Source organism: Agelaius tricolor, unplaced genomic scaffold (assembly GCF_023055355.1).
Source record: "Agelaius tricolor isolate 1412-34295 unplaced genomic scaffold, bAgeTri1.0.p SCAF_3, whole genome shotgun sequence".
NCBI classification, from domain to species: domain Eukaryota; kingdom Metazoa; phylum Chordata; class Aves; order Passeriformes; family Icteridae; genus Agelaius; species Agelaius tricolor.
Window position 1 is genome coordinate 34,902,918 of NW_027269263.1, and position 26,661 is coordinate 34,929,578.

A 26,661-nucleotide genomic window follows, 5' to 3' on the forward strand; every position below is an offset into this window, starting at 1 on the left:
GGGATGGAATAACAGGCACAAGTATGAGTTATGTAGTGCCTGCAGTTCAAAGAAAATGAGTTCAAACTGCGAGGGCATTGTTCAGAGGAGCAGTAAGGGATAAAGCAACGGGGGAGGGAGGAAAAGGGAGGAAAAAGGAGGCAAAGCTGTCTCCCTTCCCTCAGATGTGTGAGTACCAACCCCTGCCAACACGGAGAGCCACATCTTCATTGCCAAGCTAGTATCCAGTGGAAGCAGCAGCAAGCACTGGCACTCACAGCCTCACAGCCTGGCCTGCACAGCTGGTTTCCCCAGAGCACTGCAGGCACTTAACTGAGCTGCTGATGAGCAGAAACGTTGAATTGCTCCACAAAACCTGCATCTCCCACAGATGCTTCAGCAGGGGATGGGAACTGGGCTAGCCTCTGAGGCTGGGGTGGAGGAACCATGTCCCCTGCAGTTCATAGCTGTCTCTGTTTCAGTATCCAGCCCTTCATATAAAATCTAACCTCTGCATGTAGCAGTTCAGCTTCCTGTAAAAAATTCTGGCTTCCTGGGGTTGAGAGGAGACCCAACTCCAATTAATAACTCTACTGCCAGCCCTCTTCCTCATCCAAGGTCAGAGTACATTTTTACATGATACATTTGCCAGAAATTTGCTCTTGTGAAAGAGGAAGCAAATGCTTCACTGTCAACAAGACTGCAGCTCTTATGTGTTTGTTTTGGTTTTTTGTTTTGGTTTGGTTTTTTCTCAAAATATAGTGTTTAAACATAGAGGGACAAATTATCAGAACACTTTTGAACTACATAATGAGTATTGCTAATAGCCACTCTTGACTTGGCAGCACAGTCTTCAAGGTTATTTAGCAAAGCACAGAATGTACATCAAGCAAAATAAAAAGTTCATTCTAATATGTCTTTGCGAAATAAATTTCAAAGTAATCAATTTGGCTTTTCATTTTTAATTTTGTCTTTTTGTTTTGGCTATCAATAAAGGGAGAATTGAATGCAAAAACAACCTTGAAAATGTAACATAAGAGTTAGAGAGGAGTGATGGAAGAACAATAAAACAAAGAGGAATGCAAGTTGGTACAGAATGTCTTTGATCATTACAAAGCTAATTATTGAGAAAGACAGCTCAGTGTGCATGAATGCAGAATAATGATGAGTTGGGTAAACACTTACAGCACAATACATATGTATTTGTGTGCCTGGAGAGAGGGTGCTTAACAAGGAAGCAACAGAGGGAAATCAAAGCATGTGTGCATCACTCCAATAGCAGGATGCAGGGAAGGAAGAACTTCCAGTCCATCTTACTTTGAGGCACAGTTAGTGCTGCGATGAGCTTCCACTATGCAGTAGCTGTTCTATTCCTACAGAACAGGCTGTGAATCTGTATAGGTGCTATAAACAGAAACAACTAATTCCCACAAGGTTTCAATATAGGCCAAGGCATAATTTAAAAACTGACTTGAAACATGGAGTATTGCCTAAACCATTTTCAATTTTGCTTTGCTTGGCATAGCATGAATTCTGTGGGCACACATGCATGTCCTGTCAGTGAGGAAGACAGGTTACTGGCCAGTAGATTGTGTGCATGAATAAATGGCTTATGCCCAAAATAAGTCTGGAGGAAAAGCCCCCCTAGTCCCAAACCTGTTGACATTGACCCCAGTGAACATTGAGGTGTTCACCCCCAGCAAGGTCCTGCTTGCTGCATCCAGCTGTGCAAACTTCCTTCCCCTGGCAAGACTTTAGGCAGGGGTTCTCTGGTCGTGCATGAGTTTGCAGCAGAACTGGGCTGCTTTTTGGAAACAAAGATCAGCATGATGGTCCTGATGCTGCACTGGCAGAGCTTGAAGCTGGCAGTAGAAGTTGCTACTCTGCTTTACCTAGACCCGGACAGGATGGGGCTATTTCCATTGGGTTCTGCCTGCTTCAGGTCCTTCCTCAGGCACCAAAACCCATCCAAATTGCTGTAAACAATACCATGCAACACTGCTCTCAACTTCCCAGAAATTTCAACACAAAAAAGAATGGGAAATACATTTCTCTGAGCAAAACAGGTGAAAAAAATAGGTTGAAACAGGTTAAAAAACATGGTACCACCACATGTCCCCAAAATGTCACCTAGTGACAGCTACTGGAGAAAAGGCTGCAGTTTCAGACCTAAACCATCAGCTACATGCCAACAAAACCCAGGGTTAGCTAGCACCAGTGTGTTTTTAGCAGCCTATCTGAAGGCTTTACAGTCACAGTTTTGCTTGCTGAGATGTTTCCTCCCACCAAAACATTTGGTCTGTACCTTTTGTCTTTATTTATTACCTTATATTTTCCAAGAATAGACAAGACATTTTATTATTCTGCAAGTATTCTTACTTCCTAATATTTGTTATTGAATCACCTGCCCATCAAACTGAAGCTCATAAAGCTCCTGATCTGGCATATTTTTAAAAATGCAATTAATTTGCCCTTTATCTTGCCATTTAATATAATGGAAAAAAAGTTACTGAGACACCTCATCCCACACCTGTGCTTGGGAGCTCACTCTTCATTATTGCTTCGTGCTGACAATTCTGCAGCCCATTTTCAGTCTCCTCTCTGTTGTTGCCAGCCTGAACTAAATTAACTTTATCAATAAAATCTGGAGATAATACTTTAAATGCTCCTCATGATGTATTGCTTCTCGTACATGTCTCCATTAGCAAAAAAGCAGGGAAGTTCACAGGGCACTATTTATGTTTAATAGAGCAGAATCATTTACTGCCTGTGATTCACTTATCCAAATACTTGCAGATTCATAACATATGCTCTGTACTTTTATAAGGATTTTAAATTATGCCATCAAAAGCAAGAAACCCTAGCTAACTCCATAATTTCTATATATTTCTACCTTTTGTATCAGACCCATTTTTCATGATTTTTCAGAAAAAACTAGTAAGGATTTAGGTTACCTGCTGTTTAGGTGTGCTGTTGTATGTTTGGTTCTTCCAAACTACTCTCCCCCTGCCTAAGAAAGGATTTCTTGGAATTTTCACAGTAATTTTTTGTCTCAAGCATTATTCTTCAGAGGAATAGTGCAGAGAAGTATAGTTCAGCCCTTTGGATTCCATGGAAGATTTCATTCTTTGCCAAACCCATGCCCCTTCTGATGTTCCACTTTGCCTTAGCTGGGAGCTGCCTCCCTGATGCCCCTGGGTGATGCTCCCTCCCCTGGCAGTGCTCCTGCTATCCAGGCCCCTGGCAAGTCCCAGGTATTGCATCCTAGAGGTGCTGTTGGCTGGACACAGCAGGGCAGAGAGGGTGGCTGCCCTGCTCCCTCCCCTGTGGGTACCATGAGACAAACCAGCCTGCTGCAAGAGGGCAAAGGAAATGATTCTGCTGCATGGGGTCCAAATGGAAGTATTTTGTCCAGAAACCCTCAGCTGCTGAACAAGCAATTATGTGAAAGAGCTTACGGGTTGATTTTTTTTCCAATTGCTTTTAGCGAATGGCAATTGGCATGCAAATAAAAACAAGGATAGAACTTCTGCTAGCTGAAACATTATGAACAAGTTATATTATTAAAAGTAAAGCTTGAGCTCCATTAGCTCATTAAATTAAATTACAGTGTTTGCTTTTCTTTAATGCAGTGTCAGAAGCAGTACTGAATTTCTGGGAGGGTTATTTTCAATTGATTGCTGCATGTGCTGTTTGGAGACTGTGTACTCTAGGTGTGTATGCAATTTTACAGCCATGCCAACACATTTTATAATATAATTTTACATGCAAATTACAGCTATGTAGTGTAATAAGCTATTATTTTTTTCTTTTTACAGCATCTCCAGCCATGCACCCAATGCACACAGAGGGATTTTTTGGCTTACCAGACTCCAAACCATTAGACCACCAAGGAGCTGTGAATTGAGCCCAGTGCAGGCAATGGCAGCATTTGGGCTCACTATCAAACCAGAAGGGGAATTGCACAGCCTCTCAAATACCAAACTGTGGGGCTGATTCATTCAGTGGGGCTGTGACCTGACAAGGCAGCATGATTAATTGCACACATATTCCCTCGGAGGTTTTCCTGCTCATGCTTTCTGCAGCAAAGATTGTTAGCTTGACAGATCAGCATAGCAGCCTCTTAAGATGCCAGAAAGGGAAGAGGTTTGTTTCTGATTGAAAGTTAATGGAGGAACAGCAGCTGTTCCATGCTGAGGGGGAAAAAAAGCCCCAAACCAAACAGGCTTTGATTTTCAGAGAAAACCACACATGGGAATAAGCTGATTTTTCAATAACTCTGGCTATGGGATTTCTGTCAGGGATTGAAAGACCATATTTGCATGATATAATAGGCATCATAATTAGAAATTCAGCTGTGCTTTCTCTCATCTGATTATTGAAATATAAGCCATGGCATGAGTGTTTTTCTTTTTGATTAAACACTGTTTTAGGTGTCTCCTCTTCCACGTGTTTGTTCTTGATTCTTTGGCCATTTAGGCTTAAGTTTGCAGAAGCCCTGATTTGGTGGGCAGCTCCTGTGTTTGCAGTGCTGAGCAAAGATGCTTGCACAGCACCTCCCTTCTGCTCACAGACAATCCACACTGTCCTGCTGTCAGACCAGCCCCACTGCCAATTTTAAAGTTTTCATTTTCCAAGTAAGCCTTAGCAAATTGCATTAGACACTTCCTGAGGAATACTGAAGCCCTACCACTTTATCTGTTAAAAGGTTTTAAACATTGACCCATGTTTCCCCTTCTGCATTTCCCAGCTGGACTCGATGGGATAACACACACTTGATGGATGCTTTCGTGCAGTGTGTGAAATGAGCTGAGCTGTGTGGCAGCCCTCTGTAGACATCCCTGCTCCTGTGGGCATGACACCACAGCCTGGCTCAGCCAGGAGGGCTCCCAAGGAGCAAACTGCAGACAGGGACACCCCAGATGGCAGCACCAGGGCTGGGGTGGGCACAGCAGGCTGTGCCACGCAGCAGATGCAGGGAGAGATCTGTGCTCTCACACCTCGCAGATGTCTTTGTTCTGCTCTAGGACAAATCCCTCAAAACACACTTGGAAGTGCAAGTCTGGAAACTGAGACCTTGCTACCTCCCCACTGCACTTCCCAACCTGCATCCTGCAGCACCTGCTGAAAAGCTGAGCTGAAAACAGTCCTTAAATCCAGCACTCTGTGCTGGACCCCTGTCAAAGGGCTACGTTTATAGCAGAGATTATGGGTAAAGATCTTCTAAAATGCCCCTGGATTCTCCCATGACATCCCTCATCTGCCTGAGTTTGAATTTAGCTGTTCATTCAACAGCCATATTTCCTAACTTTGTGAAATCTTGTCTGTTACTGGCAACACAGAAACACATAAGCAGGGAAAAAAACAACAAAAAGTGTTTCTATTACTACAACTTTTAAAATGAGGGTAAGAAATTAACACAGAGAGATACTGTATAAGCAAATTGATTTAATTGCACTACATGAAAGCAAAGGCAGGTCTTACTGAAGCAGAGCAGTAAGACAGCATGCCAGAACAAAATTCCTCAAAGCAATGGCATATAAATATTGAATAAAATGTAAAAGCCAACTCTGCAGATGGCTTTGGGAAAAGCAGCCACTCTGGCTGAAAGTATGTTTCAGAGAACACACTACAAAACTTGGAAATCTGCAAAGCCAAGGAGTGAATAATCCACTAGAGGGAAATCCCCAGCTTCCACAATCAAGTACAGGGATTAAAAAGACATTTCTAAATCACTGAGGGATGGGATGAGACAAAAGACTGAATGTTAGGATTTTGAGTTTTCCCCTTGGCATCCCATACTGCCATGCCAGGCTCATACCTACTGCTGGTCTTCGGATATCAGTTTTGATATTTAACTTGGGGTTAATCTCTCAGCAAAACAATATAATATCATCTCTGTAGCCATTACTTTCTTCCAGAGGCCTTTGCAAAAGGCATTTCCAACAGATTTAAATATATGATTGCCAATCAAGTGAACTGCATCCGCCCAATTTGCTTCTTGCCTTTTGCTCAGAGAACCAGCAGTAGGATTCACTCACAAAAGCTTCTGGAGCAAAGAAAGAGAGGATTTTGTTAATCTGGATTTGTGAGCCCCAAGCTACTGGTTTAAAATTTCATGATGAATGTGTGTCACCCTGTGTTTCCTTCTCCCTTGGGAAAACAAAGGACAAATGGATGTAGAAAATCAGGCTTATTCCTCTTAACTGTAAGAAGCCAAGGAGAAATAGATGAAGAGAATTTGGCATCACCCTACTCAGATAACCAAACCACCTGCAGCTTTATGTGATTTGCAGAGTGGGAGCAAGTAATATATATATTAAAAAGCAGCAGCCAAACCCCCAAATCAGACCCACAATGCAGTGTTTCTGTGGGTTGCTGAGGCAAGAGAATCGCAGTGGATGCAAACAAGGCCACAAGAGTGAGACAAGAGTGAAACAAAACACAGTGTCCTTTGCAGGACAGCTCTTTCAGAAGCTTGCAGGCTTTCCTCTGAGAGGCTGAGAGCTCACAACCTCTCTGCACCCAGGATATCCAGCACTATTCTTTTCAGTAGGCTGAGACAGAAGGTATCAGTGTGAGCTGGACAGCAGGCACCTTCAAAGTGGTGATGTTTAACACAAAGAATTGGAAATTTTTCTTACAAGAGGTATTTTTCATCTGCAGGATTGGAGGTGCTTGAACATGTGCAACCAATGCCAGCTGCATCTTTCATACAGAGTAATGTGCCAAGAAGCATCAAGTTCCTACACCTATAAACACATTTCCTTGACTTGCTTTGAAGGAACAGCTATCCCAGTGTGGACTGGGACCAGAGGACACTCCAAAAGTCACACAGCAAGTAAGAAGGGAAGCAGCAAATGACCTCCAGTCACTCTGCTGCCCTTGCCATGCATCAGCCTCATCACTGGGCACCACAGTGTGTACAAGAGGTCTTATGGAAATCAGTTCTAAAACACACAAGACAATTAATCTGAAAAGGACACTGAGCAATACAAGCAGGTTTGTCATCATGCCTTGTGCCAACTAAGCTTTCAGCCTTTCAAATCTAGCACTTTTCTCATCCTCAGGAAATATTTTTGCTATGTGTTAAAATCACAACGAACCCCAAGGTTTTTACACATAATACTAAGAATATCAGAGATTAGTATAATGCACAGTATGTTTAGAATTGCAGAATTGTTAATGTAGATTAAAGTGCTTTGCCAGTAATCACTCACTTTCCTGACCCAGCCACATGGCTTTTCCATTTGCTGCCCTCCAGCACTGCCAAGCTGCACAGCTGGTCCCGGGGGGGCCCTGTGGGGCAATGACAAGTGCCATGAGACTGCTCTGGCCCCAGCCCCTGACTACAGCAGGGTAAAATCTGCTCTGGGAGACTGCCAGAAACATGGAACTCTCTGTGCTGAGCAAGTGGGCTAGAGCTGGTGCTCCCATCACACACAGCAAAGGGTGGGGCAAGCAGAGGAAGCAGACCCAGCAAGACTCCATGCCCACAGTGCCGTGTGTTTTGTGGAGCAGCCCCTGGGAGGCAGCCTCCGTGGAGCTGGTGTGACTGGGATGGGCAGCTCCGCAGCAAACACCCACAGCCCTACAAGGAGCTGCTGTCCCTCTCTGGTGGTGTGAGCCACACCAGTGACACACAGGCTCTCCTCAGCAAGCACTCAGGCACTCCACTGGTTGGGCAGGATGCAGGTAAAACATACTCCTGTAAAACCACTACTGTAAAACCCCTGCTCCTTACAGCACGGAGCACTCGTGAAGAGGGTGTCTGAGAGGGGGCAAGAAAAACTGTAGGACTGAATACCACTGAGGCAATAAAGGTAGATCCAGTATTTAATCATCTTTTCCAATAACTGTTTCATTTTTTTAAGAAGTATTTCTGAGAGATTTCTACATTTCATCACAGTGAATGGGTGATGATGAAAGATTTTGTCTAGACAGAAGGTAAGGTTTGAACTTCAAAATTAAGTTCTACACAGCGGGAAAAAAACCTAACCAGCACAATGTCACGTTTGCCTTAAAGCATTAAAAAAAAAAAAAAAAAAAAAAACGAAAAAGAAAAAAAAAGAAAACCCCCAAAAGTTAAAACCCCCCAAACAATAAATTTTTATTATTTTGAAAATATGTTCTATCTAAAGTAAATATTTTAAATATTTCTTAATAAACATTAGCAAAGATCGCTTTGTAGAGATGAAAGCAACATCATCAGGGAGTTTCATAAACTGTCTCAGTTTCTGGGTAGCTGCTCTTCAGCACTAACAGCACACAGCATATTTGGTGCAGTGTAGATTTCTCTTTTTTTTTTTTGGTAGAATATACTTATTTAGTGCCATAGCAGAAGAAGCAATTAGCAGGCATTTCACGGGGCAATCTCCCAAGGACAGTCCTGAGACAAGAGCTACTCCACCACAGATCAGACCCTGGAAGGAGTTGCAGCTGGGTGCCCCGCAGACCTGCAGGTGTGTCAGGCTGCCCCACCTCAGACCTTCTTGCAGGTTTCTCTTTCCACAAGCAGCCTTGCCACTCACAAATGCTTCTTCTTTTTTATTGCCTCTGCCCTGATAGCCAAGCTCTTGGCACAGATGGTCAGGACCACGATGAGGACTCCGACCAGGAAAGTCACCACGGGCCAGAGGAAGCAGTGCAAGAGAACAGTCTCATCATGGGTGCGCTTCAGCATCACATCATCCGGCCTGGGAAACAGAAGATGGAGAAAAGATAAATCAACATAATACCATCAATTCATAAGTGAGAGCCATCTAGCATGGTAAGAGTAGAGGTGATTTATTTGCCAAAGTGTTAGAAAATGATTAGGTGGATTATTTCGTTCACTGCTTGCATTTGCCTTTTTATCACCAGCACTCACAGCAGACTGGGAGAGCTTTCCACTTGCAGTGTTTACAGGCTAACAAGTTCACTTGGATTAAGAAAGAAAAAAAAAGTGTTGGTGCTCTAGATCTTCCAGCAAATGTGGTCATCACAAACAGCCATGAGAGATACAGGATCACACTGACTGTGGGTTGCAAAACCACTCTGGCAAAAACATAATACCAGGCAGCATTTATACATATCTACCTCAAATGCCATCAGGCCCTGTGAAAGGATTTAAACAGTAATTAAAGCTTCACTTTTAGCTTTGAGCACTGATGTGTCCATGGGGCTCCATGGAGGCTCCTGATGAAGCAATCCCTGGCTGTGGTTTGGCTCTGGGCAGGGAGCTGGTCCCTGTCCTCAGCACTGGCCTGCTGGTGGCCCAGGTTAGCCCAGCTGCACTGGCAGGCAGCAGGCTGCAAGAAATCATCCCCACCAGGACTACAGCCTGCCCTGGGTGGCCAAGGCTCCCAAGTCAGCTCCTTCCCAGCAGTGGCTGTTTCAGCAATAGGCTGGGATTTGGGGCTGCACACAGCAGGGCCTCAGTAGACTTGAGTAGGCTCCTACAGGGACAATTTGTCAAGACTCCCACGAAGGTCTGAACCTCCTTGCCTCCAGCAGCAGCATCTAATACACACTCATGGTGGGGTCTGTGACAGGTCTATGCACTTCCAAAGGGAAACGAAGGAAGGAGGAGAATTGAGGTGGAAGTATCTTGAGACATTTGGAAATATAGCTGTGCCACATGTCTGAAAGACCTGTTGTCTATCTGCCTCTTCCAAGTCTGGAAGGTTGTTGGCAAAATGTGATGGCAGATTTTTCTCAGCTCTGGCTCTTTCTGCTCTCCCTTGCAGTTTAATAGTTATTAAATCGATCTTGTGACATTTGCACTTTGCTCTTGCTTTCCCATCTACAGCCAGAGACACACAGTCTGCTGGAAAACTATCTGCAAAGGAGGGAAAGAGAACTTTCTCCAACTAGAAAAATATCTATAGTCTCGACTCACGTTGGTCCTCACTCACATTGAGCACTCCCATCGCTTGTTGCTTCACCAATGCCACCTGACACTCCTTGGAGCAACAAACCTCACAGCCTAAAATCCTGGCAAACCAGGCCCCTCCAGCAACATCCTGGGAATCAAGGTCTCCTAACATTGTGGCACATGGGAGCAGATACCTGCTCAATGACTGTGCTGTCTCTCCCATGATAGCTTTGTCCTGATCAGACAGGAGCCCTAAGAAAGAATTCTCTGTCGAGGAAAAAGAAGGAACTCTTCTTCCTTCACTGAGAAATTGAATGGAGATGCTTGCAAGTCCACAGAGCTTTATCCATCCTTAAGGAGCTACTGGAGCCAGACTGCCAAGCTACACCTGAGGCCAGATTTAATTACACCTGCATTTGCATTTGGGGGTCTCTCACCCAAAATTGCTGTGTGGAGAATCCTCTGCACTGTGCCAGCCTGAAAGTCTCCAAGGCCAGCACCATTCATCTCTTTTTGTTTCTGTAGTAAGGAGCAGAATAAAACTCTGATTGTGAGCAGCTCAGCTATATAAAATCTGAAATTCAGCAGCATAAAAAGATAGCAAAAGAATCCCAGGTGTATTCAGTAGTGGAATGTATGAATTCTGCACAACCAAAATCCTCAAGATATATAAGCAGGCACAGGTGGAGACTATAAATTGAATAAAGCAGTATTAACTTCATGGGTGCAAATTCACCAAACTGTGCACATGAACAGAGAAATCCTCTCACAAGAGGCATAAGCCTTCTACCCCACAGTTACTGTATCATCACCTGTAACAACAGAGTGCTAATTGGCAAGGAGGCCATAAATAGGCAACACTCATTCTTCACAGCTCTGAACTTATTATTTCAAGTATTTTTTTAAGCAGATAGTTCAAAAATAAGGGACAAGCAAAAACCTAGAAAATTGGATTCAATTAAAGGAAAGAAAGTGTGATTGGGGAAAGTAAGATATCTTTTAGACTGAATCTTAAATGTTTTGAAAAACATAGAAACCAAAGGTACCAGTGATGGATGTCAAACACTCAGTATAGATATGACAATGACTTAGTAATTTAAAAGAGTTTCCCTTTTAGAAAAGAGTCAAAGACAAAGCCTTTAAGTAAGTTTGGAGCTGAGGTTTGGGTTTAGATGGGTATTACTGCTATTTTTAAGTACAGCAAGAGTCCCTGTGCACTGGAGTGGCCTCACCTTGATTCCTGTGTGCAGTTTTGGGTGCCACAATATAAGAAAGATGTTAAGATGTTGGAGAGCATCCAAAGGAGGGACATGAGGATGGTGAAGGGCCTTGAGGGGAAGCCGTATGAGTAGTGGCTGGGGTCACTGTTCAGTGTGGAGAAGAGAAGATTGAGGGGAGCCCTCATTGCAGTTACTTCCTCACAAGGGGAAGAGCAGGGGCAGACACTGATCCCTTCTCTGTGGTGCCAGTGACAGAACCCAAGGGAATGGCAGGAAGCTTTGTCAGGGGAGGTTCAGGTTGGGTATTAGAAAAATGTTCTTCACTCAGAGGGTGGTTGGGCACTGGAACAGGCTCTGCAGGGCAGCAGTCACAGCACCAAGACTGTCTGAGTTCAAGAAACATATATGGACAATGCTCTTGGGCACATGGAGTGACTCTGGGAATGGTGCTGTGCAGGGCCATTGGCTGGATTGGATGATCCTTGTGAGTGCCTTCCAATTCAGAGTATTCTGTGATTCTGCAGCACTTGAAACACAGTAATGTAGCTGCTTTGGGTTTGCTTGGCAAACCTAGCAGTTTTGACTTTTCATGCTACCTTTTTAAAGGTGACCTGCCTGCTCCCACAGTCTGAAGGCTTGTTGTTTTACTTAGAAACAGAAATGGAAAGGCTCTGTCCCAAAGGGAAGACTTTTCATGGTAAAGACCAGTCCTTGCTGGAAAGCCTAAGAGCATCACTCCCCTGGTGCTGAGGCAGTGATGTTGAACCAAAAGGAGGTACATTATGCCTGGAAACATGTTTCTTTTCCCTATGAAAATCAGCTGATATAATTAAATTTGTTGTCTTGCTCCTGTTAGTACAGTGTCTTCAATAAACCCATCTTTGCTCTGTGACTTTCTACAGTACTTCAGTTCAAAGATGTTGGCAGAGGGGTTGTGCATATTCACCCTAAGCACGATTATTGGCAGTCTCTTCTTTCTAGCAATGCTGCCAATCAGGTTTCCAGCAAATGTAAAGCCTCTTGAGGAGATGCACCCAAAATCCTACCACCAGTTATCCATGCATAAAACAGTGGCAGAGGCAAGAAAGAGGCCTAGTGGGACAAAGGGGGGAAACCCTGCAGTGATTGCAAGCCATGCTCAGGCATCCAGAGCTGGCTCTTGCTGCCAGCAGTGATGGCCACTGTGCAGCACCACCTCTGCCCAGCAACAGCCCCAGGGTGAAAAAACAAACAAACTGAAAAAAAACATCCCCGAAGAAGCCTTTGCCTTACCCCTGAAAACACAGCTTTCCCTTTCCCTGAACAGACAAGGAGGAAGGCATTTTGTTTTCATTGCTAAAAGGTGAGACCAGGACTTATTTTTAGCAGGACTTTGAGCTCAGGGCTAGACCCTTGTGAAGCTTTGAGCAGGGATAACTGGATTAGTTGCATTATACAACACATCCCTGTTAGGTTCTGCCAGGTAGCTCAGACACCAAATAAAACAGGCCTCCATCAGAGCCTGCAGAGCAATTACTGAACATCATGGGGAGAATTGCAGGGCACAGATTACCAAAATGTCATGTAGGACCAAAAGGTTACAGGCACATAAGCATTTCAGTCATCACTTATGAACATAATGTCACACAACAATAGCTGACAGAGGTGGAGGTGCTGGATAGGGAAACCTTACTAATATCTTGGTATTCAAACAATCTGGATTTAAAGATGGTTGAAATACACTGACTTTTTCCCCGCAGATATTCACATCCCTTCACTCTGACAAGCAGTCATTTTTTCCCTTATTTTTGCAAGATGCAGAGATCCTCAGCTGGATGGCTGCATGCAGAGGCAGCACAGTGTCTTACTGACAGTCAAGCCCTTTCCCCCTCAGGCCCAAGCTCTGCTCCACAGGTGGAGGGAATTAATTTAGAAAACTGTGAAGTAACAGAGCAAACCAAGATTTATATTCCAACATTTTATGGATGAGCAGCCTTACTACCTGAGCACCCTTGGCTTGCACACATAATTATTCTGAGATAAGTGGGAATCCTGCAGGGCACCCCAACAACACACAGGTTGTCACTAATCACTTGACAGGGTTTCCTCTTCAAATCTCTGATGAATTTATGTACAGCATCCTGCAGCAAACACAGAGGAGGTTAAAGCATGGCTGGCTCATCTGCTGTGCCACAGCAAAGGAAACACAGAGTGTTCTTGTGTATGGGACAAACCCAGAGCTAACAAGCAATAGTGCCATAGAAATCAGCCACTAATAAGAAATGACTTGCCACAGGTTGCTCTGCCTGTCTCTGCATGGCGTGAGACAGTGACATCTCAGCTCATGGCAATCTTAGCTTCTCTCTTTTTTGTTCTTGTCATGGATGTCAATGGCACCTGGAACATGAAGGAATAAAGTGACAGGATCTTCCCCATCCTGCCTGTTCCCACAGGCCTCCCACTTTAGGGCATGCAGCCGTGGCCCTTGTTTGCATGAGGTCATGACTGCAAACTGCTGGGACACTGGGTGAGAGACCCAGAACACCAAAGCCCTAGAGCTCAGCTCCTTCTCAAACCTTTGGCAACAGCCTGAGAACTTCATCTGGATTTGTCCTTTATTTTAGAGTCTGAAACCAACTGAAGGTTGGTTTCTGCTGTGCTGGGCTTCCTTCAGACTGGGGTATCATCATGCCAACAGACGGGCACCTTCACCAGAGATCCAGAAAAGCAACTTGAATCCCTTGTCCCAAAGCTTGTCAGAGAAGAGTGCAACATTGAAATTAAGTGCCTTCAGTGGCAAAGCAAAACCTCACTCTTCAGTAAAGCACTGAGCTCCAAGATAAGCTGTACTTTGGTTCCCTAAGACAAATGTCAGGCAGCTAATTTTGCTGGGTAGTTTGATTTACAGTAACTAAGAATGGTTGAAATTGCCAAGTCTGCTTCTCATCCCTTTTGCATAAGCTTGAACTGTGAGAATGGCATCCCTTTTTTTCATCTTTTCAAAATAACCTGTTGAACCCACCAAACTGAAAGGGAGAAGATACCCAACAGTACACTCTGCATGCAGCAACAGTTCTGACAATGAAAATTGAGTAAACTCAATGAAGAGGAGAAGATGTTCATTCATTGCCTGCATATTTACCTAGAATTTTATTCTGCTGTTTCAAAAGAGGGAGTATTAATATTACAAACACAACATTCTCTAAGGAACTATTTACCATACATTTTATACAGACTGACAGAGAACAGTTAGTTTATCCACACAGTGAAAAAATACTGTCAGAAAACATTTTGAGAGGAACAGATTTCTCCCTCTTTGTTGTGGTTTCTTTTCACTGCTTTTCAGGCTGCTTAGTCATCATTGCTCTAAAAGTATACCCAAGCAAGCACATTCCCAGTCAGCAGAACTTATCTCCCAAAGCTCATTGCTATCTCCAGAAGAAAATAGATGGTGTATACATTTCAGCTTAGACTATCTTCTAGTATCTCTGGCAGCAAGCCTCTCTCATCCTGTGTATGAATTGTTGCATGATCAGCAAAAGGCAGTGTTTCAAGGCAGCCATTGTGCTGGCAAGAACTTTTAGCAATATAGGATTCAGCATCTTTAGGGAAAAAAACTCTTCCTGAATGCTGCATAATTTCTCAGTGCCAGCTTACATAAATGTCAGATGCTAGGCAGAAAGAAAAGGTTTGTCTTTGCTACACCAAAATGTAATGTGAGAATCAGCTCCCATAGCTCTGGACACCTATCACCCTCCACTCCTCTACAAGAGAGAAATAAACATCTCTGGGCATCTGACCTGTATCAGGCTTTACTTTGGGGTAAGCTAAAAGGCTCCTGCTTCTCTCCACTGGCTGAAAAAGTCACACACCTTTTACATCATCCTTTCCACACCAGTTTAGATGCATCCTAGCCATGACTTCTCCTGCAGACAATCCCATGTTTCTGACTCTCCTGCTCACTTGGGCAGTGGGTGCTGCAAGTCCCAGCTCTCAGGAGTACAAGGAACAGGCAACACCTGCCTGCCCAGACAAACCAGAATCATAACTTGGCTCCTGGTTACAAGATCCAAGCTTTGGCACCTTGTGGACCAGAGGACTCCCAAGAAGGTCCCCAATAGGTCTGATGCCATCACTCAGAGTGCCCTAAGTTTTAACCTCTGCATGCTGTAATCAATGTTTCTCTCCCTTCTAAAGGAAAAAGTTTTGCTACAAAGTTTTGGTGGTATCCCTCTGCAAAGGGTTAACCAGGGACAACAAACTCATCCTGGGCATGCTGACTGGGTCTACAGTCTCTTCAGGAAGACAGCTGTTATAGCCAGCCTAGGACAAAGCTGAAGCCCCCAAGGCACACGGCAGGACACTCACAGTGAGTCAGGCATTTCTCCACCTGCCATCCATTTTCCTCCTGATTGTCTTTCTGAACTTAAATATCTGGTGCCAACACTCCCAGACTGAGCCCTGAATTGCACCTGCAAGTCATGGGCTATTCCCTCATCTATTTAACTTTCAAGTGTTTGTGGGACAGGACTAACCTCCTCCTGCAGCCACATGACCTTTTATTTCCTGGCATATCACATCAGAAAGAGACAGGAAAAAGGACTCCCTCCCCTTTCTGTTTACTGGAGGAAGGAAACCACACGTCATACACACGGAAGTCACATCAACACTGGCAGCAAAATTAAGAACTCAAACAGAAGGGGAGATTCTTTTTTTTCTACTCTGCAAGCATGTATGAAACCTGGCAGTTCTGTTGCTGTTTATTTTTATCTGATCCATTAACCCTCTATGAACACAATTGCTGAGTTAGTTTGTTGTATTTACTGATCTCCCCTTTTCTTCCATGAGCACAGTAGGGTTTCTTTCCTGTGGAGGAAAGGAATGTTAATACTCACACCAGAAATCTGCCATCTATGTGTTAAAAGGCAAGATGTTTTTTGCTATAAAAATTGCATGCTTTAAGCAAAGACTTTTCTCAGAGTTTTATATTTTTACTTCAAGTTGTAAAAATACTCCTTTCCTTTCTGTATAGTCTTTCATCAGTAGAGCTGTCTTGCAAAGTTCTTCACTGAGCTCTGTGTGATAAACCACATTGCCCTGGAGGGGGTCTGTGTGTGTATGCACATATGCATGCATTTATATGTATGTTCAAACAGAACCAATGGACAGCTGTTAAGCAGATGCACTCCTGCCCAGCCAAATGGAGATTACTCACCTCAAGTGCTGGTTAAAGTAGCACGTAAATGGTTGAGATCCCACTTTCTCTTTCCAGTATTTCTGCTTGTACGTGACATTCTCAGAGTTCTCCTGATCGTCTCTTGCACAGGGAGGGATGTACGAGCACTGCCAAGACACATTGCAAAACAGGGTTACTGCTGTGCTCAAGAACTCAGGGCATCACTTCTCTGCCTTTTCCTCATGATACCAGCGTGACTGAAATGGACTGAGAATAATAAACAAAAGCTCCAAAGAAACAGAAAAGAAATATCTGCTGAACTTCACTTCAATTGCTAATTATTCTGTGCGGGTACTGGAAAAGAATGTAGTAGCATTCAGAAAGAAAATAAAGGCTTTGCCATGTTTGTTCCACTCTTAAACCAAACCACTTCATAATATTTTGGGGTTTGGCATGATGAATGTAAAAATGATAATTTCATTTTGATGTATTCCGAGCCAGCTGCATGGATTGGATTTGCATAACTTCCTATTTTCAGTGAGGCACGTAATCAGAAGTTTAGCTAAGTATCATGCTAATAAATATCCCAAAGAGTCCAGCAAGCTTTCCCAGATGATGGGATATCTGGCTGATGGCCACTGATATAAGAAGGTATTCTTCCACTGTGTACAACACACGGAAAGAAGAAAAAAGGCTCAGAGCCCTGCTTCAGCAGAAAGGTTCAGCATCTGCTTCTGCTGTACAGAAGTCAAGGAGAGTTCAGCATGCAGCTGAGCTACCTGCAGATCTCACCCTCAGACATCTGCTTCAAAGCCCAGAGAGCAAGGGAGATTCCTCCCATAGCTTGGTGCCCTTGGGACTGGGCTTTCAGAGGCTCCCCATGGGTCAGACACAAACCCCCCCCCCCATACACACACTCCTTGTTTCCAAGTCTCTGCCACACCACCCTTAAGTCCTTGCCACAGGCAGTTCAACAACAGAAAACAAACAGTGCACTGAATTAAGTGTCAGCCTATCAGAGTTCAGTGTCCAAGCACAATCTCTCTTATTTTTACCAGGCATCCATACAGGAGATCATGACAGGAGCTGTTGAACCCCACTGAGTGACAGAGCTTGGCTGATCCTCCCATAACACAGAGGCTTTTCACCCTGCAGGACATACGGACGCCAAGTGAACTGAACACACTGACTTTCAATCCCTTTAAAACTGGGAGCTGCAAACAGAAAAAAAAGTGTGACTGGGAAGGGAGCTAAAAGGCCTCCTGCTTAGGAAGGATGAGGAAGCAGGAGGTGAAGGGTGTGGGAAGCCCCTTAAGGGGTCCCACAGCTGATCACAACATTAATTTCTCCTCTGTCCTGAAGGCAGGAACAGCAGGGGGAGTGATACCCTCTCTGACATGAGCATAAACATCACCCTGGCCTAACACTGCTTCCTCTCCTCCTGCTGAGGCTTCACAGGGCTTACCTTGCCCCCAGCTGCACACTATACCTAAGATGTACAGACCTACAAGACCGTGTTCACCATACAACAGCTTGAAGATTTGCCATTCCAATGGCAAGGGAAAATCTCAGGATTTTATTCCCCTGATCATGTAAAATCTGACCACTTCTGCCAGCACCTGCAATTGCTGCCAGTGTTTTGCATGCTTCAGAATGAAAGAATCTGCAAGGTCTTCCTTGCTGCTTCCAGACTGAAACCTACCTTTCCACATGCAAGGATCTTCATTTTCACATGGACTCCTGGCTGGTGTTGCCATGACACAGAGCTCCATTTAGCTCCCTGTTCACAGGACCCTGAACAAGGGTTGTCCCACTGCTGATGATGGAGGACAGAAACGAGGGCAACACCATTCTACTTCAGAAACCAGAATGCAGGGCTTATCACATACTGTTATTGCCATCTTAGATAATATTCCTTGGTCAGCAGAATTTTTGGTTTGGTTGTCCACTTTGGAAGCATCAAACACTCCCCTTTTTCCTCCACACTCCCAGTGCACAAACACATTTGTGCAGCAGCTGGGCAGAGTCAGCAAATTTGGCCCAAAGACACCTGAGAGCACTGCTGGCTCTGCTCTGACCCCTGCCAGCACCAATGTGCTGCACCTTTCCAGCTGGTGCCCTCCTCCCTGCTTGGCCCGGGCTCCAGCGCTTCCAACATCCTCCACTCCGATGTTTTCCTGTAGGGAACTTTTCCTGCTTTGCAAATGGCACCAAATCCCACGAGCTGTGCACTCACTGCCTCCCTCTGACAGTAATCACCACACTGCTCTTCCCAGCCCCAGCTTGTAGGCAGCCCCCAGATTTTAGGGGCTCTAGAAAGAGCTCCCAAACCAGACACTATTTAGCCAGCACACAAAATACATAACTAGACAAACCAGCTAAGTACCAATAGAGATTATTTTGCCTAAACACACCCAGCTATCTCAAAACTCCTATTCCTGTGTTCCTGGCTCCAGTACACATATTTCCTCTATCCTCTGAAATGTTTCCTCTTCCTGGCTGAGCCTGCTGCTGTCCTCTATGAAAGTGCAACCAGTGCCCCACCAGTCCTGGTTAAACTTTCTCTGGATCCTTCAGAGACCTTCCACCCCACAAAATATTACTTGAATCCTTCACAAAGTTCATAACCTGGTGAGCTGTCGGTAAGCCCCAAGCTGAGTTTCAGGCTTAGAAACAACCAGAGAGGTCTCTTTCCCCAAGAGATGTCCATCTGAACAGACAAGTATCAAGCTTTAGCAATCTCCCAGGACATTTCATCACAGAGAGTTTCACATTTTTCTCCCATCAGTCCCCATGCTCAATATGAAGATATTAGAAATTGAGTTTTTCAGGGCAGGGATTTTTCTTCTGGTTTGGAAGATGTAAAGGGGCCCACAGAGTTTCTCTGGGTAGCACTTCTCTGTTTTCCTGTGCCAAAGCAAGGCAGTGTATAGGAGTGCTGCCAGTACCTACAGGAGGGACCCCTGGAAGCTGGGCACAACAGTGAATGCTTTCCATAGCCCAAACTTTACATCATTCTCTGCACACATAATCCCAGCTGACAGAAAGCATGCTGGATACATTTCTACCTCTTCCTCTTTGTCTCCATGTGGAAAACACAAAGGAGATGCCTGGGGTCTTGCCATAAATTGACGTGGCCTCAAGACTTCTGCCTGTTGAGGATTAACAGTCCTGAGGAGAGGAATGGTCCCTGTCCAAATATGAATCCCAGGGACCACCCTGAAACATCAACTCAATGGACAAAGGCCTTGAGCTCCAGAAAACACCCAAGATGCAATCCCAGGGTGAACATTTTCAGCTGCTGCACAAACAATGGAGCTTGTTTGCCTCCCCAGGATGCCAGCACTGTCCCTACCAATCCAAGGTGATTTTTGTCCCTTTCTGACCCACACAGGGGCTGGATCTCTCTTCACTCAGCCTCCCAAGCACACTTCTAGGGCACTTTGCTCAGCCAGCTCTATCACCCTCCAAAGCAGATTCAGCAGGCAGATAAAAGGGAATCGTGTCCTCACAAATTTTGCTGCTGTGACTCGATGGATGGATGTGAAATAATTTCTACTTTGGCAATAGGCAGTTTCTGAAACATTAAATCTGTAGTCCTCCCATGCAGGACATGGCATGAAATACTGATATCAAAACATAAACAAATGCCAACTGAAAGCAAGCTAGGACACCAGTAAAAATGTCAGTTAATAACCAATACGTCTTTACACCAAGGTTTTGTAGGATTTGTATCTGTGTTTGCTGCTGGATGCTCCCACTTCAGTCTCTGCAGGTGCCTGGAAAGATTTCTGGTACTTCTGAACACTTAATGAGGACAGATATTCTTCCAAATCACAGAGAAAGAACAGATGTATGAACTCTTGACTATGGTTTAAGTTCCAGGTTGAATTTCATGCTTTTCAAAGATCAATTCTTGCCTAATTCAGTTGCGTTTTTAATTAAAAAAAACAGACTTGACAGACTACAAGTCAAAGAAAGTTTCAAATGTGAAGAGACATCCCAGCCCAAAGTAGAAGCAATTCAACCCAACAGAAGACAAAGTAATTCAGGAGCAAGATTTCAAACTCAGTTTCCAAGTGACCTGTGGAGGATCATCCTGCTGGCTCCTGGTGAGCTGTGGGACAGAGCATGTGCCATTGTTTGGTGTGGCACAGCCCTACCACACCTGCTGGAGTGGAGATCCACCTGCAGCCCATGGTGAACCCCCCAACACAGCAAAGGGGTGCCCAAAGGAGGTTGGGGCTTTGAGGGAAGCCCACATGGGAGCAGGGTCCTGGCAGGAGAGGGGAGCCCATGCTGGAGCACTTCATCAGAACTACAGCCTGTGGGAAGGACCCACGCTGGAGAATGTGATGCAGGACTGTCTCCTGTGGGAGAAACCCCACCCTGGAGCAGGGAAAGAGGGTGAACAGGAAGGAGTGCAAATGTGTGATGAACTGACCACAGCCCACATTCCCTGTCCCTCTGTGCTGGTGGGAAGGAGGAAGTAAAGAAAATCAGGAGTGAAGTTAAGAAGTAAAGTAAAGAAGTAAAGAAGTTTTCTTCTTTCTGGAAGAAAAGATGGGTAGGGGAAAAGCATTTTTAGATTTGATTTTATTTATGCAGTACCCTTTTCTGATTTAATTGGCAATAAAGCTGATTAATTTCCCTGAGTCAAGTCCATTTTCCCCATGATGATAAAGGATGAGTGATCTCTCCCTGTCCTTATCTCAACCCACAAACCTTTCATTATATTTTCTCTCCCTTATCCACCTGAGGAGTGATACAGCAGCTTGGGGGGGACCTGAAGTCCAGCCAGGGTCAACCCACCACAGCAAGTAATAGATGAGCTTCTCCTAACTCTGTGTGTGTCTCCATGCACTCCTGGGTTACCTTCATGGCGTGGAAGGGAGGCAGGGCTGCCACAACCATCCCACTGGGCAGGGCATGAGCAGGGGCACTCGCTCCTTTAGTACAAAAATTGCCCCCTCCCAGCTGAGTGTCCTGAGGGAACTGGAGCTGAACACCAGGCCTGGCTCTCACCTGCATCTGTCAGTGCAAATGATCATCATCAGCACAGCCCACCAGGAGTGGTCAAACCCATGACCCCTCACAGAGGCTCGAGGCAGGGAGTGGTGCCCAGGTGAGACAAGTGGGTTATAGGGTTTATCCATGGCCCCTGGGCCCACTTCCAGAGGAATTGCTTGGCAGCCTCTGCAGAGTTTGCCTGTCACAGGTACCAGCCCAAACACAGATCTGAATGCTTCACCAGCCAGAGGCTCCAGGCTCTCACAAAATTATTGTCAAGTTGTATTTTGTTATGATACCTCCTCTGCCATGGGCCCTATTTAAGAGAGTCCAAAAATTAAGCCCAAGTCTATTTACAGGTGTACAGAAGAGTGACTGCACATCATCTTGTCATGGGAGCCATTACACAGAGAAGCATGGCAGGAGCACAGGCAGGTGTGGAGAGCAGACAAGAGGCAGCAGCTGCTTTGCTCCTTGCCTGGGGACAAGGAGGGGGAGAACCAGGTCCTCTGCACAGCTGCTAACATCTGTCTTACCAGTCACTCCCCTAAAAGTTTCCTTGGCAAAACAGGGGGCAACTTCTTCCAACCCTACACTTAATTGCAGATGTGGAAAGGGAAATGTCTAAAAAGCCAGAAAGCAAACATTTCAGCAGCTGCCACACTCCCCTGGGCCTGCTCCCTGCGCTGGCTGTGTGCGCCACCAACATACCCCATGGCCAGAGAGGAACGGCGACAAATTGACTTTGGAATTAATCCTGCTTAAGCCTTATCTCCCAGATTATTATTGCTATCAAGGCAGCTGAAGAAAGGCTACAGTCACTCCAATGAATTTCTTCCTCTGAGACAGCAATCAGAAAAGAAAAAAAAAGGAAATCCACAGATCACTCAGACTGAACACAAATGTAATCGTGTTCGGTGCTTTATATATACATTCCTGGATTATCTCTGACCCAGCTATATAATCTTTTAAGAGCTAAAATGAATCCTGGGCTGCACAATGATGTGATTATCTTAGAAAGCAAGAGAAGAAAAAAAAAATTCTTTTTCCTGCATCTAGAAAAATATTTTTCCTCACTGGAACAGACATTCATATCTGTGATATGTTTATATGTCAGCCTGCTCTACTACAGAAAGTAGAAGATTTTTAATCAAATACACTGGGGATTTTTGGTGGAGTGAAGCTACCAACTGATTTTTTATTGTTGTGTGTTGTAAGGAGCTTGAACTATGCCCTTTCAACACTATTGATTTACAGGGAAAAATTGCTACCCCACAAAGAGAAGCACCTAAGCAGAAAGTAAAATTTAAAAAATGTTCAAAAAAAATTGGTCTTCTTCTTCCTTCTAGCTAGTGAGAACTGATTAACATGTTGTATGTATGTCTAAATGGATGAACACAAGGAGGCATAGTGTAAAAATATGATGGGAACAGGAAGGGTTAGACAGCTCTCTAAGTGTTTGTTCATCAATACATACAGGATCCTGAGCATTAAATCCTGCAGATTCCTACTCTGTGGCTCTAGCTGATGTGTTCCAGCATAAAATCCTGAAAGCTTTCAAAGACAGCAAGACTTTAAATCAAAAATTAAAGGAGGGTGTGTTTGGCTCCACAGGCATTGAAGTAGGGAAAAAAGGGAAAACCGAAGAAACAGATGCAGACTTCAATCCCTTACAAAGGTATTTTTTCCTGAAGAGACCTAACCAACTTTTCTTCTCATTTTGTTTTTATTTTACATAAGCTTCTCAAAGTAGGAAAAATAATCAGAGTACATTTTTTTTCTACACAGTTTTCCACTGAGATAAATTCAATTACTACCAAAGATTACAGTTACATCAAAAAAAATGCATCCTTTCTGCTTGGTCAAATCTGGTAAATCAGATTTAGTCCTCAGCAATCAATATCCCAGGGTAAACAGCCCACATCTAGAGATGCAAGGTGGAAGGTAAAGAAAACAGATTATATTTGTAAAAGCGGGAAAGTACCACACACTGCCAACAGCCCTGTTTTCTTATGTAGAGTTAACATGAAATTAATTGTTAAATAGAAATAGTTTTCTGAGTGACATTTACAGGCATTACTTCTGAAGCTCGGAGTGCCTCCCTGCAATTGCAATTCAGCCAGGTGCAATCCTTCTCTTCCTGCCACACTTCCAGAAAGGCAGAACAAAATAAGATCAAGAAGTAAAAACAGAACAAAGCCCTTGGACTACTCAGAAAGGCAGTGTGGTCATGGTCCAGTTTGAAAGCTGCTGCTGAACCTGCAGGTGCTGCCAGAGCTGCTGAGCCCAGGCACTCTGGTGGCAATCAGCACTCACCTCCCATCTCCCACTTTCCATCTCTCATCTCCCACTTTCCATCTCCCAGCTCCCACTTTCCATCTCCCAGCTCCCACTTTCCATCTCCCAGCTCCCATCCTTGCTGGAATGGCCACAGCAGGGCCATAGGGCCGTGCTCGGGGACAGCCACGCCACGCCCTCTGCAGAGCCACGTCATCCTTGCCCCCTCTCAAAGGGTGACTTTTCTCCTGCATTTTGCCAACTCCCCCCTGCCCACCTGAAAATGGAGAGGTGTTTAGAGGAGTCCTGCGGCTCGGCCAGCTAGGGCACTCCTGGCACACCTCTGCCACCACAGTCCTCTGCACAGGGAGCCTGGCAGCAGCACTCCCAGGAAAAGGTTTGCAAAGCTGCCTCACAGGCCAGCATTTCATCTGCTTTGTGATCAGGCTCCATCCAGCACTGCAGCTTCAATCACTCATCACTTCTTAGCGGTGCCAACAATTTAATCCAAATCCTGCCAGATTTACCATCCTGCTACTTACTCCGCTGATTTTTACCCCCACCACAATTCCAAGCTGCCAAGGGGGAAAAAGCAACCCTCAAATCCTGAGTGTGAAACTTAACCTGCCTTCCAAGGGATGGAGGACACCAGCACAAGTATGACTGAGGAGATGTGAGGCTGCACATCCCAGCTGGACACCCAAGCGTGCTTCCCAGCCCCTGCATCGTGCTGAGCATGGCCCTTGGCACTATGTTGCATCCACATCTCAATCAAAGAGCTGAAATTTCCTTCTCCAATACACTCCTAATCTCAAGTTCTTTCAGGAGTAGGAGGATTCTGACATGATTTTTTCTTCTTCAAACTCCTTAATAAGATCTCCTCCACTCAGGTGTGTGCTGTCATCTTTACCCAGCATAAAAAGAAAAAGGAGAAGGCAGAGTAACTGCCTTTAAAGAAAGAGAAAGCACAAGTCACACATTTACCTTCAGAATTCCCCAGTTTGCTGGAACATGCAACTTTCACGAATTCTTCATTTGGTCCCTTTTCGTGTGGGTGATGGAGGAGTTTAAGAATCAAAACAGCACGGGGGAAACTTTTGTTTTGGCGCAGCCGCTTCCCCAGCGCCCCGCCAGCAGCAGTTCCATTACCGCCTCTCCGTGCGCTTTCGGGAGCGGCGCTGCGAGGTCCCCACGCTCCGGGACGCGCCACGCAGCGGCACCGGGCGCTGCCCGGACAGACAGACCGCCCCGCCGGCAGCAGGAGCTTCGGCTCCTCTCCTGCCTGCAGCAGGAGCTTCGGCTCCTCTCCCGCCGGCGTCCCGGGCTCCGGCGGGCCGGGCCGGGAGCGGCACAGGAGCCTCCGCTGTTGTCCGTGCTCCACCGCCCGGGGGCTGCGCTCCGGACGCGGGCGGGACGGACGGAACGGGGATGGCAGTGAAGTGTGAGAGTGTGTGAGAGTCTGTGTCTGTGTGTCTGTGTGTGCATGTATCATACTTAGTATAGTACATAGTACAGTGCAATACGCTATATAGTATATTATACATTATACACAGTATGTTATACTATGCTGTATAGAATCACAAAATATTCCGAATTGAAAGGCGCCCACCAGGATAATCAAGACCATCTCCTGGCCCTGTACAGGACAGCCCCAAGAGTCACAACATGAGTTTGCCGGCAAACGCTTCTTGAACTCTGTCAGCTTTGGTGCTGAGACCACTTCCCTGGGGATCCTGTTCGAGCGCCGAGCCACCCTCTGGGTGACAAACCTTTTCCTAGTATCGAGGCTAAACCTTCCCCGAGATTATATAGATATAAACACAACACATAAATATAGATGTACAGTGTATAGCATGTTTACAGATACACACTGTAGAGACGCACTACTTTTTGCTGAGCAACAAGCAGAGCGGCATTTCGGACGGATGCCCCCGCACTTCACTTACCACCCTTCACTTCTAGAAGAGAAATCCGCGCACTGAACAGAGGGCGGGAGCAGGAGCGGTGAAAGGGCACCGACCGCGGCGGGACCCCCGCCCGCACGGTGGGAGAGGAGGGAGCGCGGGTCTCACCTTGGGGTTGGTGCGCAGCTGCCGCTCGTCCTCATGGAGCAGGGCGGGCGCGGAGGAGCGGGAGGTGCGGACCAGCACCTGCAGGCAGGGGTAGCGGGCGGTGCCGCGGCAGGCGGCCCCGCAGGAGAAGGTGCAGGCGAAGCGCTCCCCCAGCTGCCGCACCGCCAGCACCGTGCAGTTGGCGGAGCCGCCGCCGCCCCGCTCCTGCAGCGCCGGGCGAAGCCAGCAACAACCCAGACCCAAGAGGGAGAGCAAGCCGGCGGCGATGAGCAGGAAACCCAGCCGCATGCTCTTGTCCTCCGCCTCCGTGTACTCGTAAGCCGCCCGGCTCCTCGCCATCGCCCGGCTGCCGCTGGCATCCGCCGCCGGGCATCAACCACTGCCATCGGCTAAAGCCACCGCCGCTCCCCGCCTCCCTCCCCGCCTCCTCCGAGGCTGACTGTGCGTGTAACCAGCACGGAAAAAAAAAAAAAAAGATAAATAAATAAAATGCAAATGTAATCCCGTTTGACCTAATTCAGGGCCCTCCGGGGGTGGAAAGGGACAGATTGCAACGGGATTATCTGACCCTGGAGATTTGCTGTGCAGAGGGCTAGTCCGGATTAATACTGGGTACCATCATGCAATGTACAATATCTAGAAGGGGGTGGGTGGGTGGGGTCCTTTGGGTGCATTGTGGCCCCCGTCTAAGGCAACATCTCACCACTGGCTTGGTTAAATCCTGGAGATCTTGTGTAAAGTCCCATTTAGTACCCCCAAGGCATCAAAGTCTGCAGGGTCTCTATGAGTAGAGGAGGAAACTAACCCAAAATTAAAGAAATTAAATATCTGTAAAGCTACTGAAATAGCCAGTAAATATTCAGTAGCTTTACTGAATATTTCAGTAAAAATACTGAAATATTCAGTAAAGCTCCTGAAACTATTAAAGTGAGAAGGTAGCTTCTATTTTTACCTTATTTATTAAGAAGGGACATAATGGGAATTGGCCAAATGTTAACATTTTTGGGGTGCAGGGTAAAGTATTCTGGCCCGCCCCATAACGGCCATCTGCACAGCAGTGACAGAGAAAACAGACAAGCAAGATGATGGCTA

At 45.6% G+C, this 26,661-nt stretch overlaps 1 protein-coding gene across 1 annotated transcript; it reads right to left on the minus strand.

The window, feature by feature from the left end:
• Positions 1–7,598: 7,598 nt before the first annotated feature.
• On the minus strand, positions 7,599–26,052 carry KCNMB4 (potassium calcium-activated channel subfamily M regulatory beta subunit 4). The gene is made up of 3 exons (XM_071424314.1): positions 25,570–26,052; positions 16,250–16,377; positions 7,599–8,675 (listed from the first exon to the last, which is right to left on the minus strand). Exons 1-3 carry the CDS (start codon positions 25,906–25,908, stop codon positions 8,507–8,509), a joined length of 636 nt encoding a protein of 211 aa, XP_071280415.1. The 5' UTR covers positions 25,909–26,052; the 3' UTR covers positions 7,599–8,506.
• Between the last annotated feature and the right edge of the window lie 609 nt (positions 26,053–26,661).

Coding starts and splice junctions, on each gene's coding strand:
- KCNMB4 (XM_071424314.1), bottom strand. CDS start 25,908: ATGGCGAGGAGCCGGGCGGCTTACGAGTACACGGAGGCGGAGGACAAG. Junction 16,378..25,569: donor AGCTGCGCACCAACCCCAAG/GTGAGACCCGCG, acceptor GTGTCTTGGCAG/TGCTCGTACATCCCTCCCTG. Junction 8,676..16,249: donor TACTTTAACCAGCACTTGAG/GTGAGTAATCTC, acceptor TCTGTTTCCCAG/GCCGGATGATGTGATGCTGA.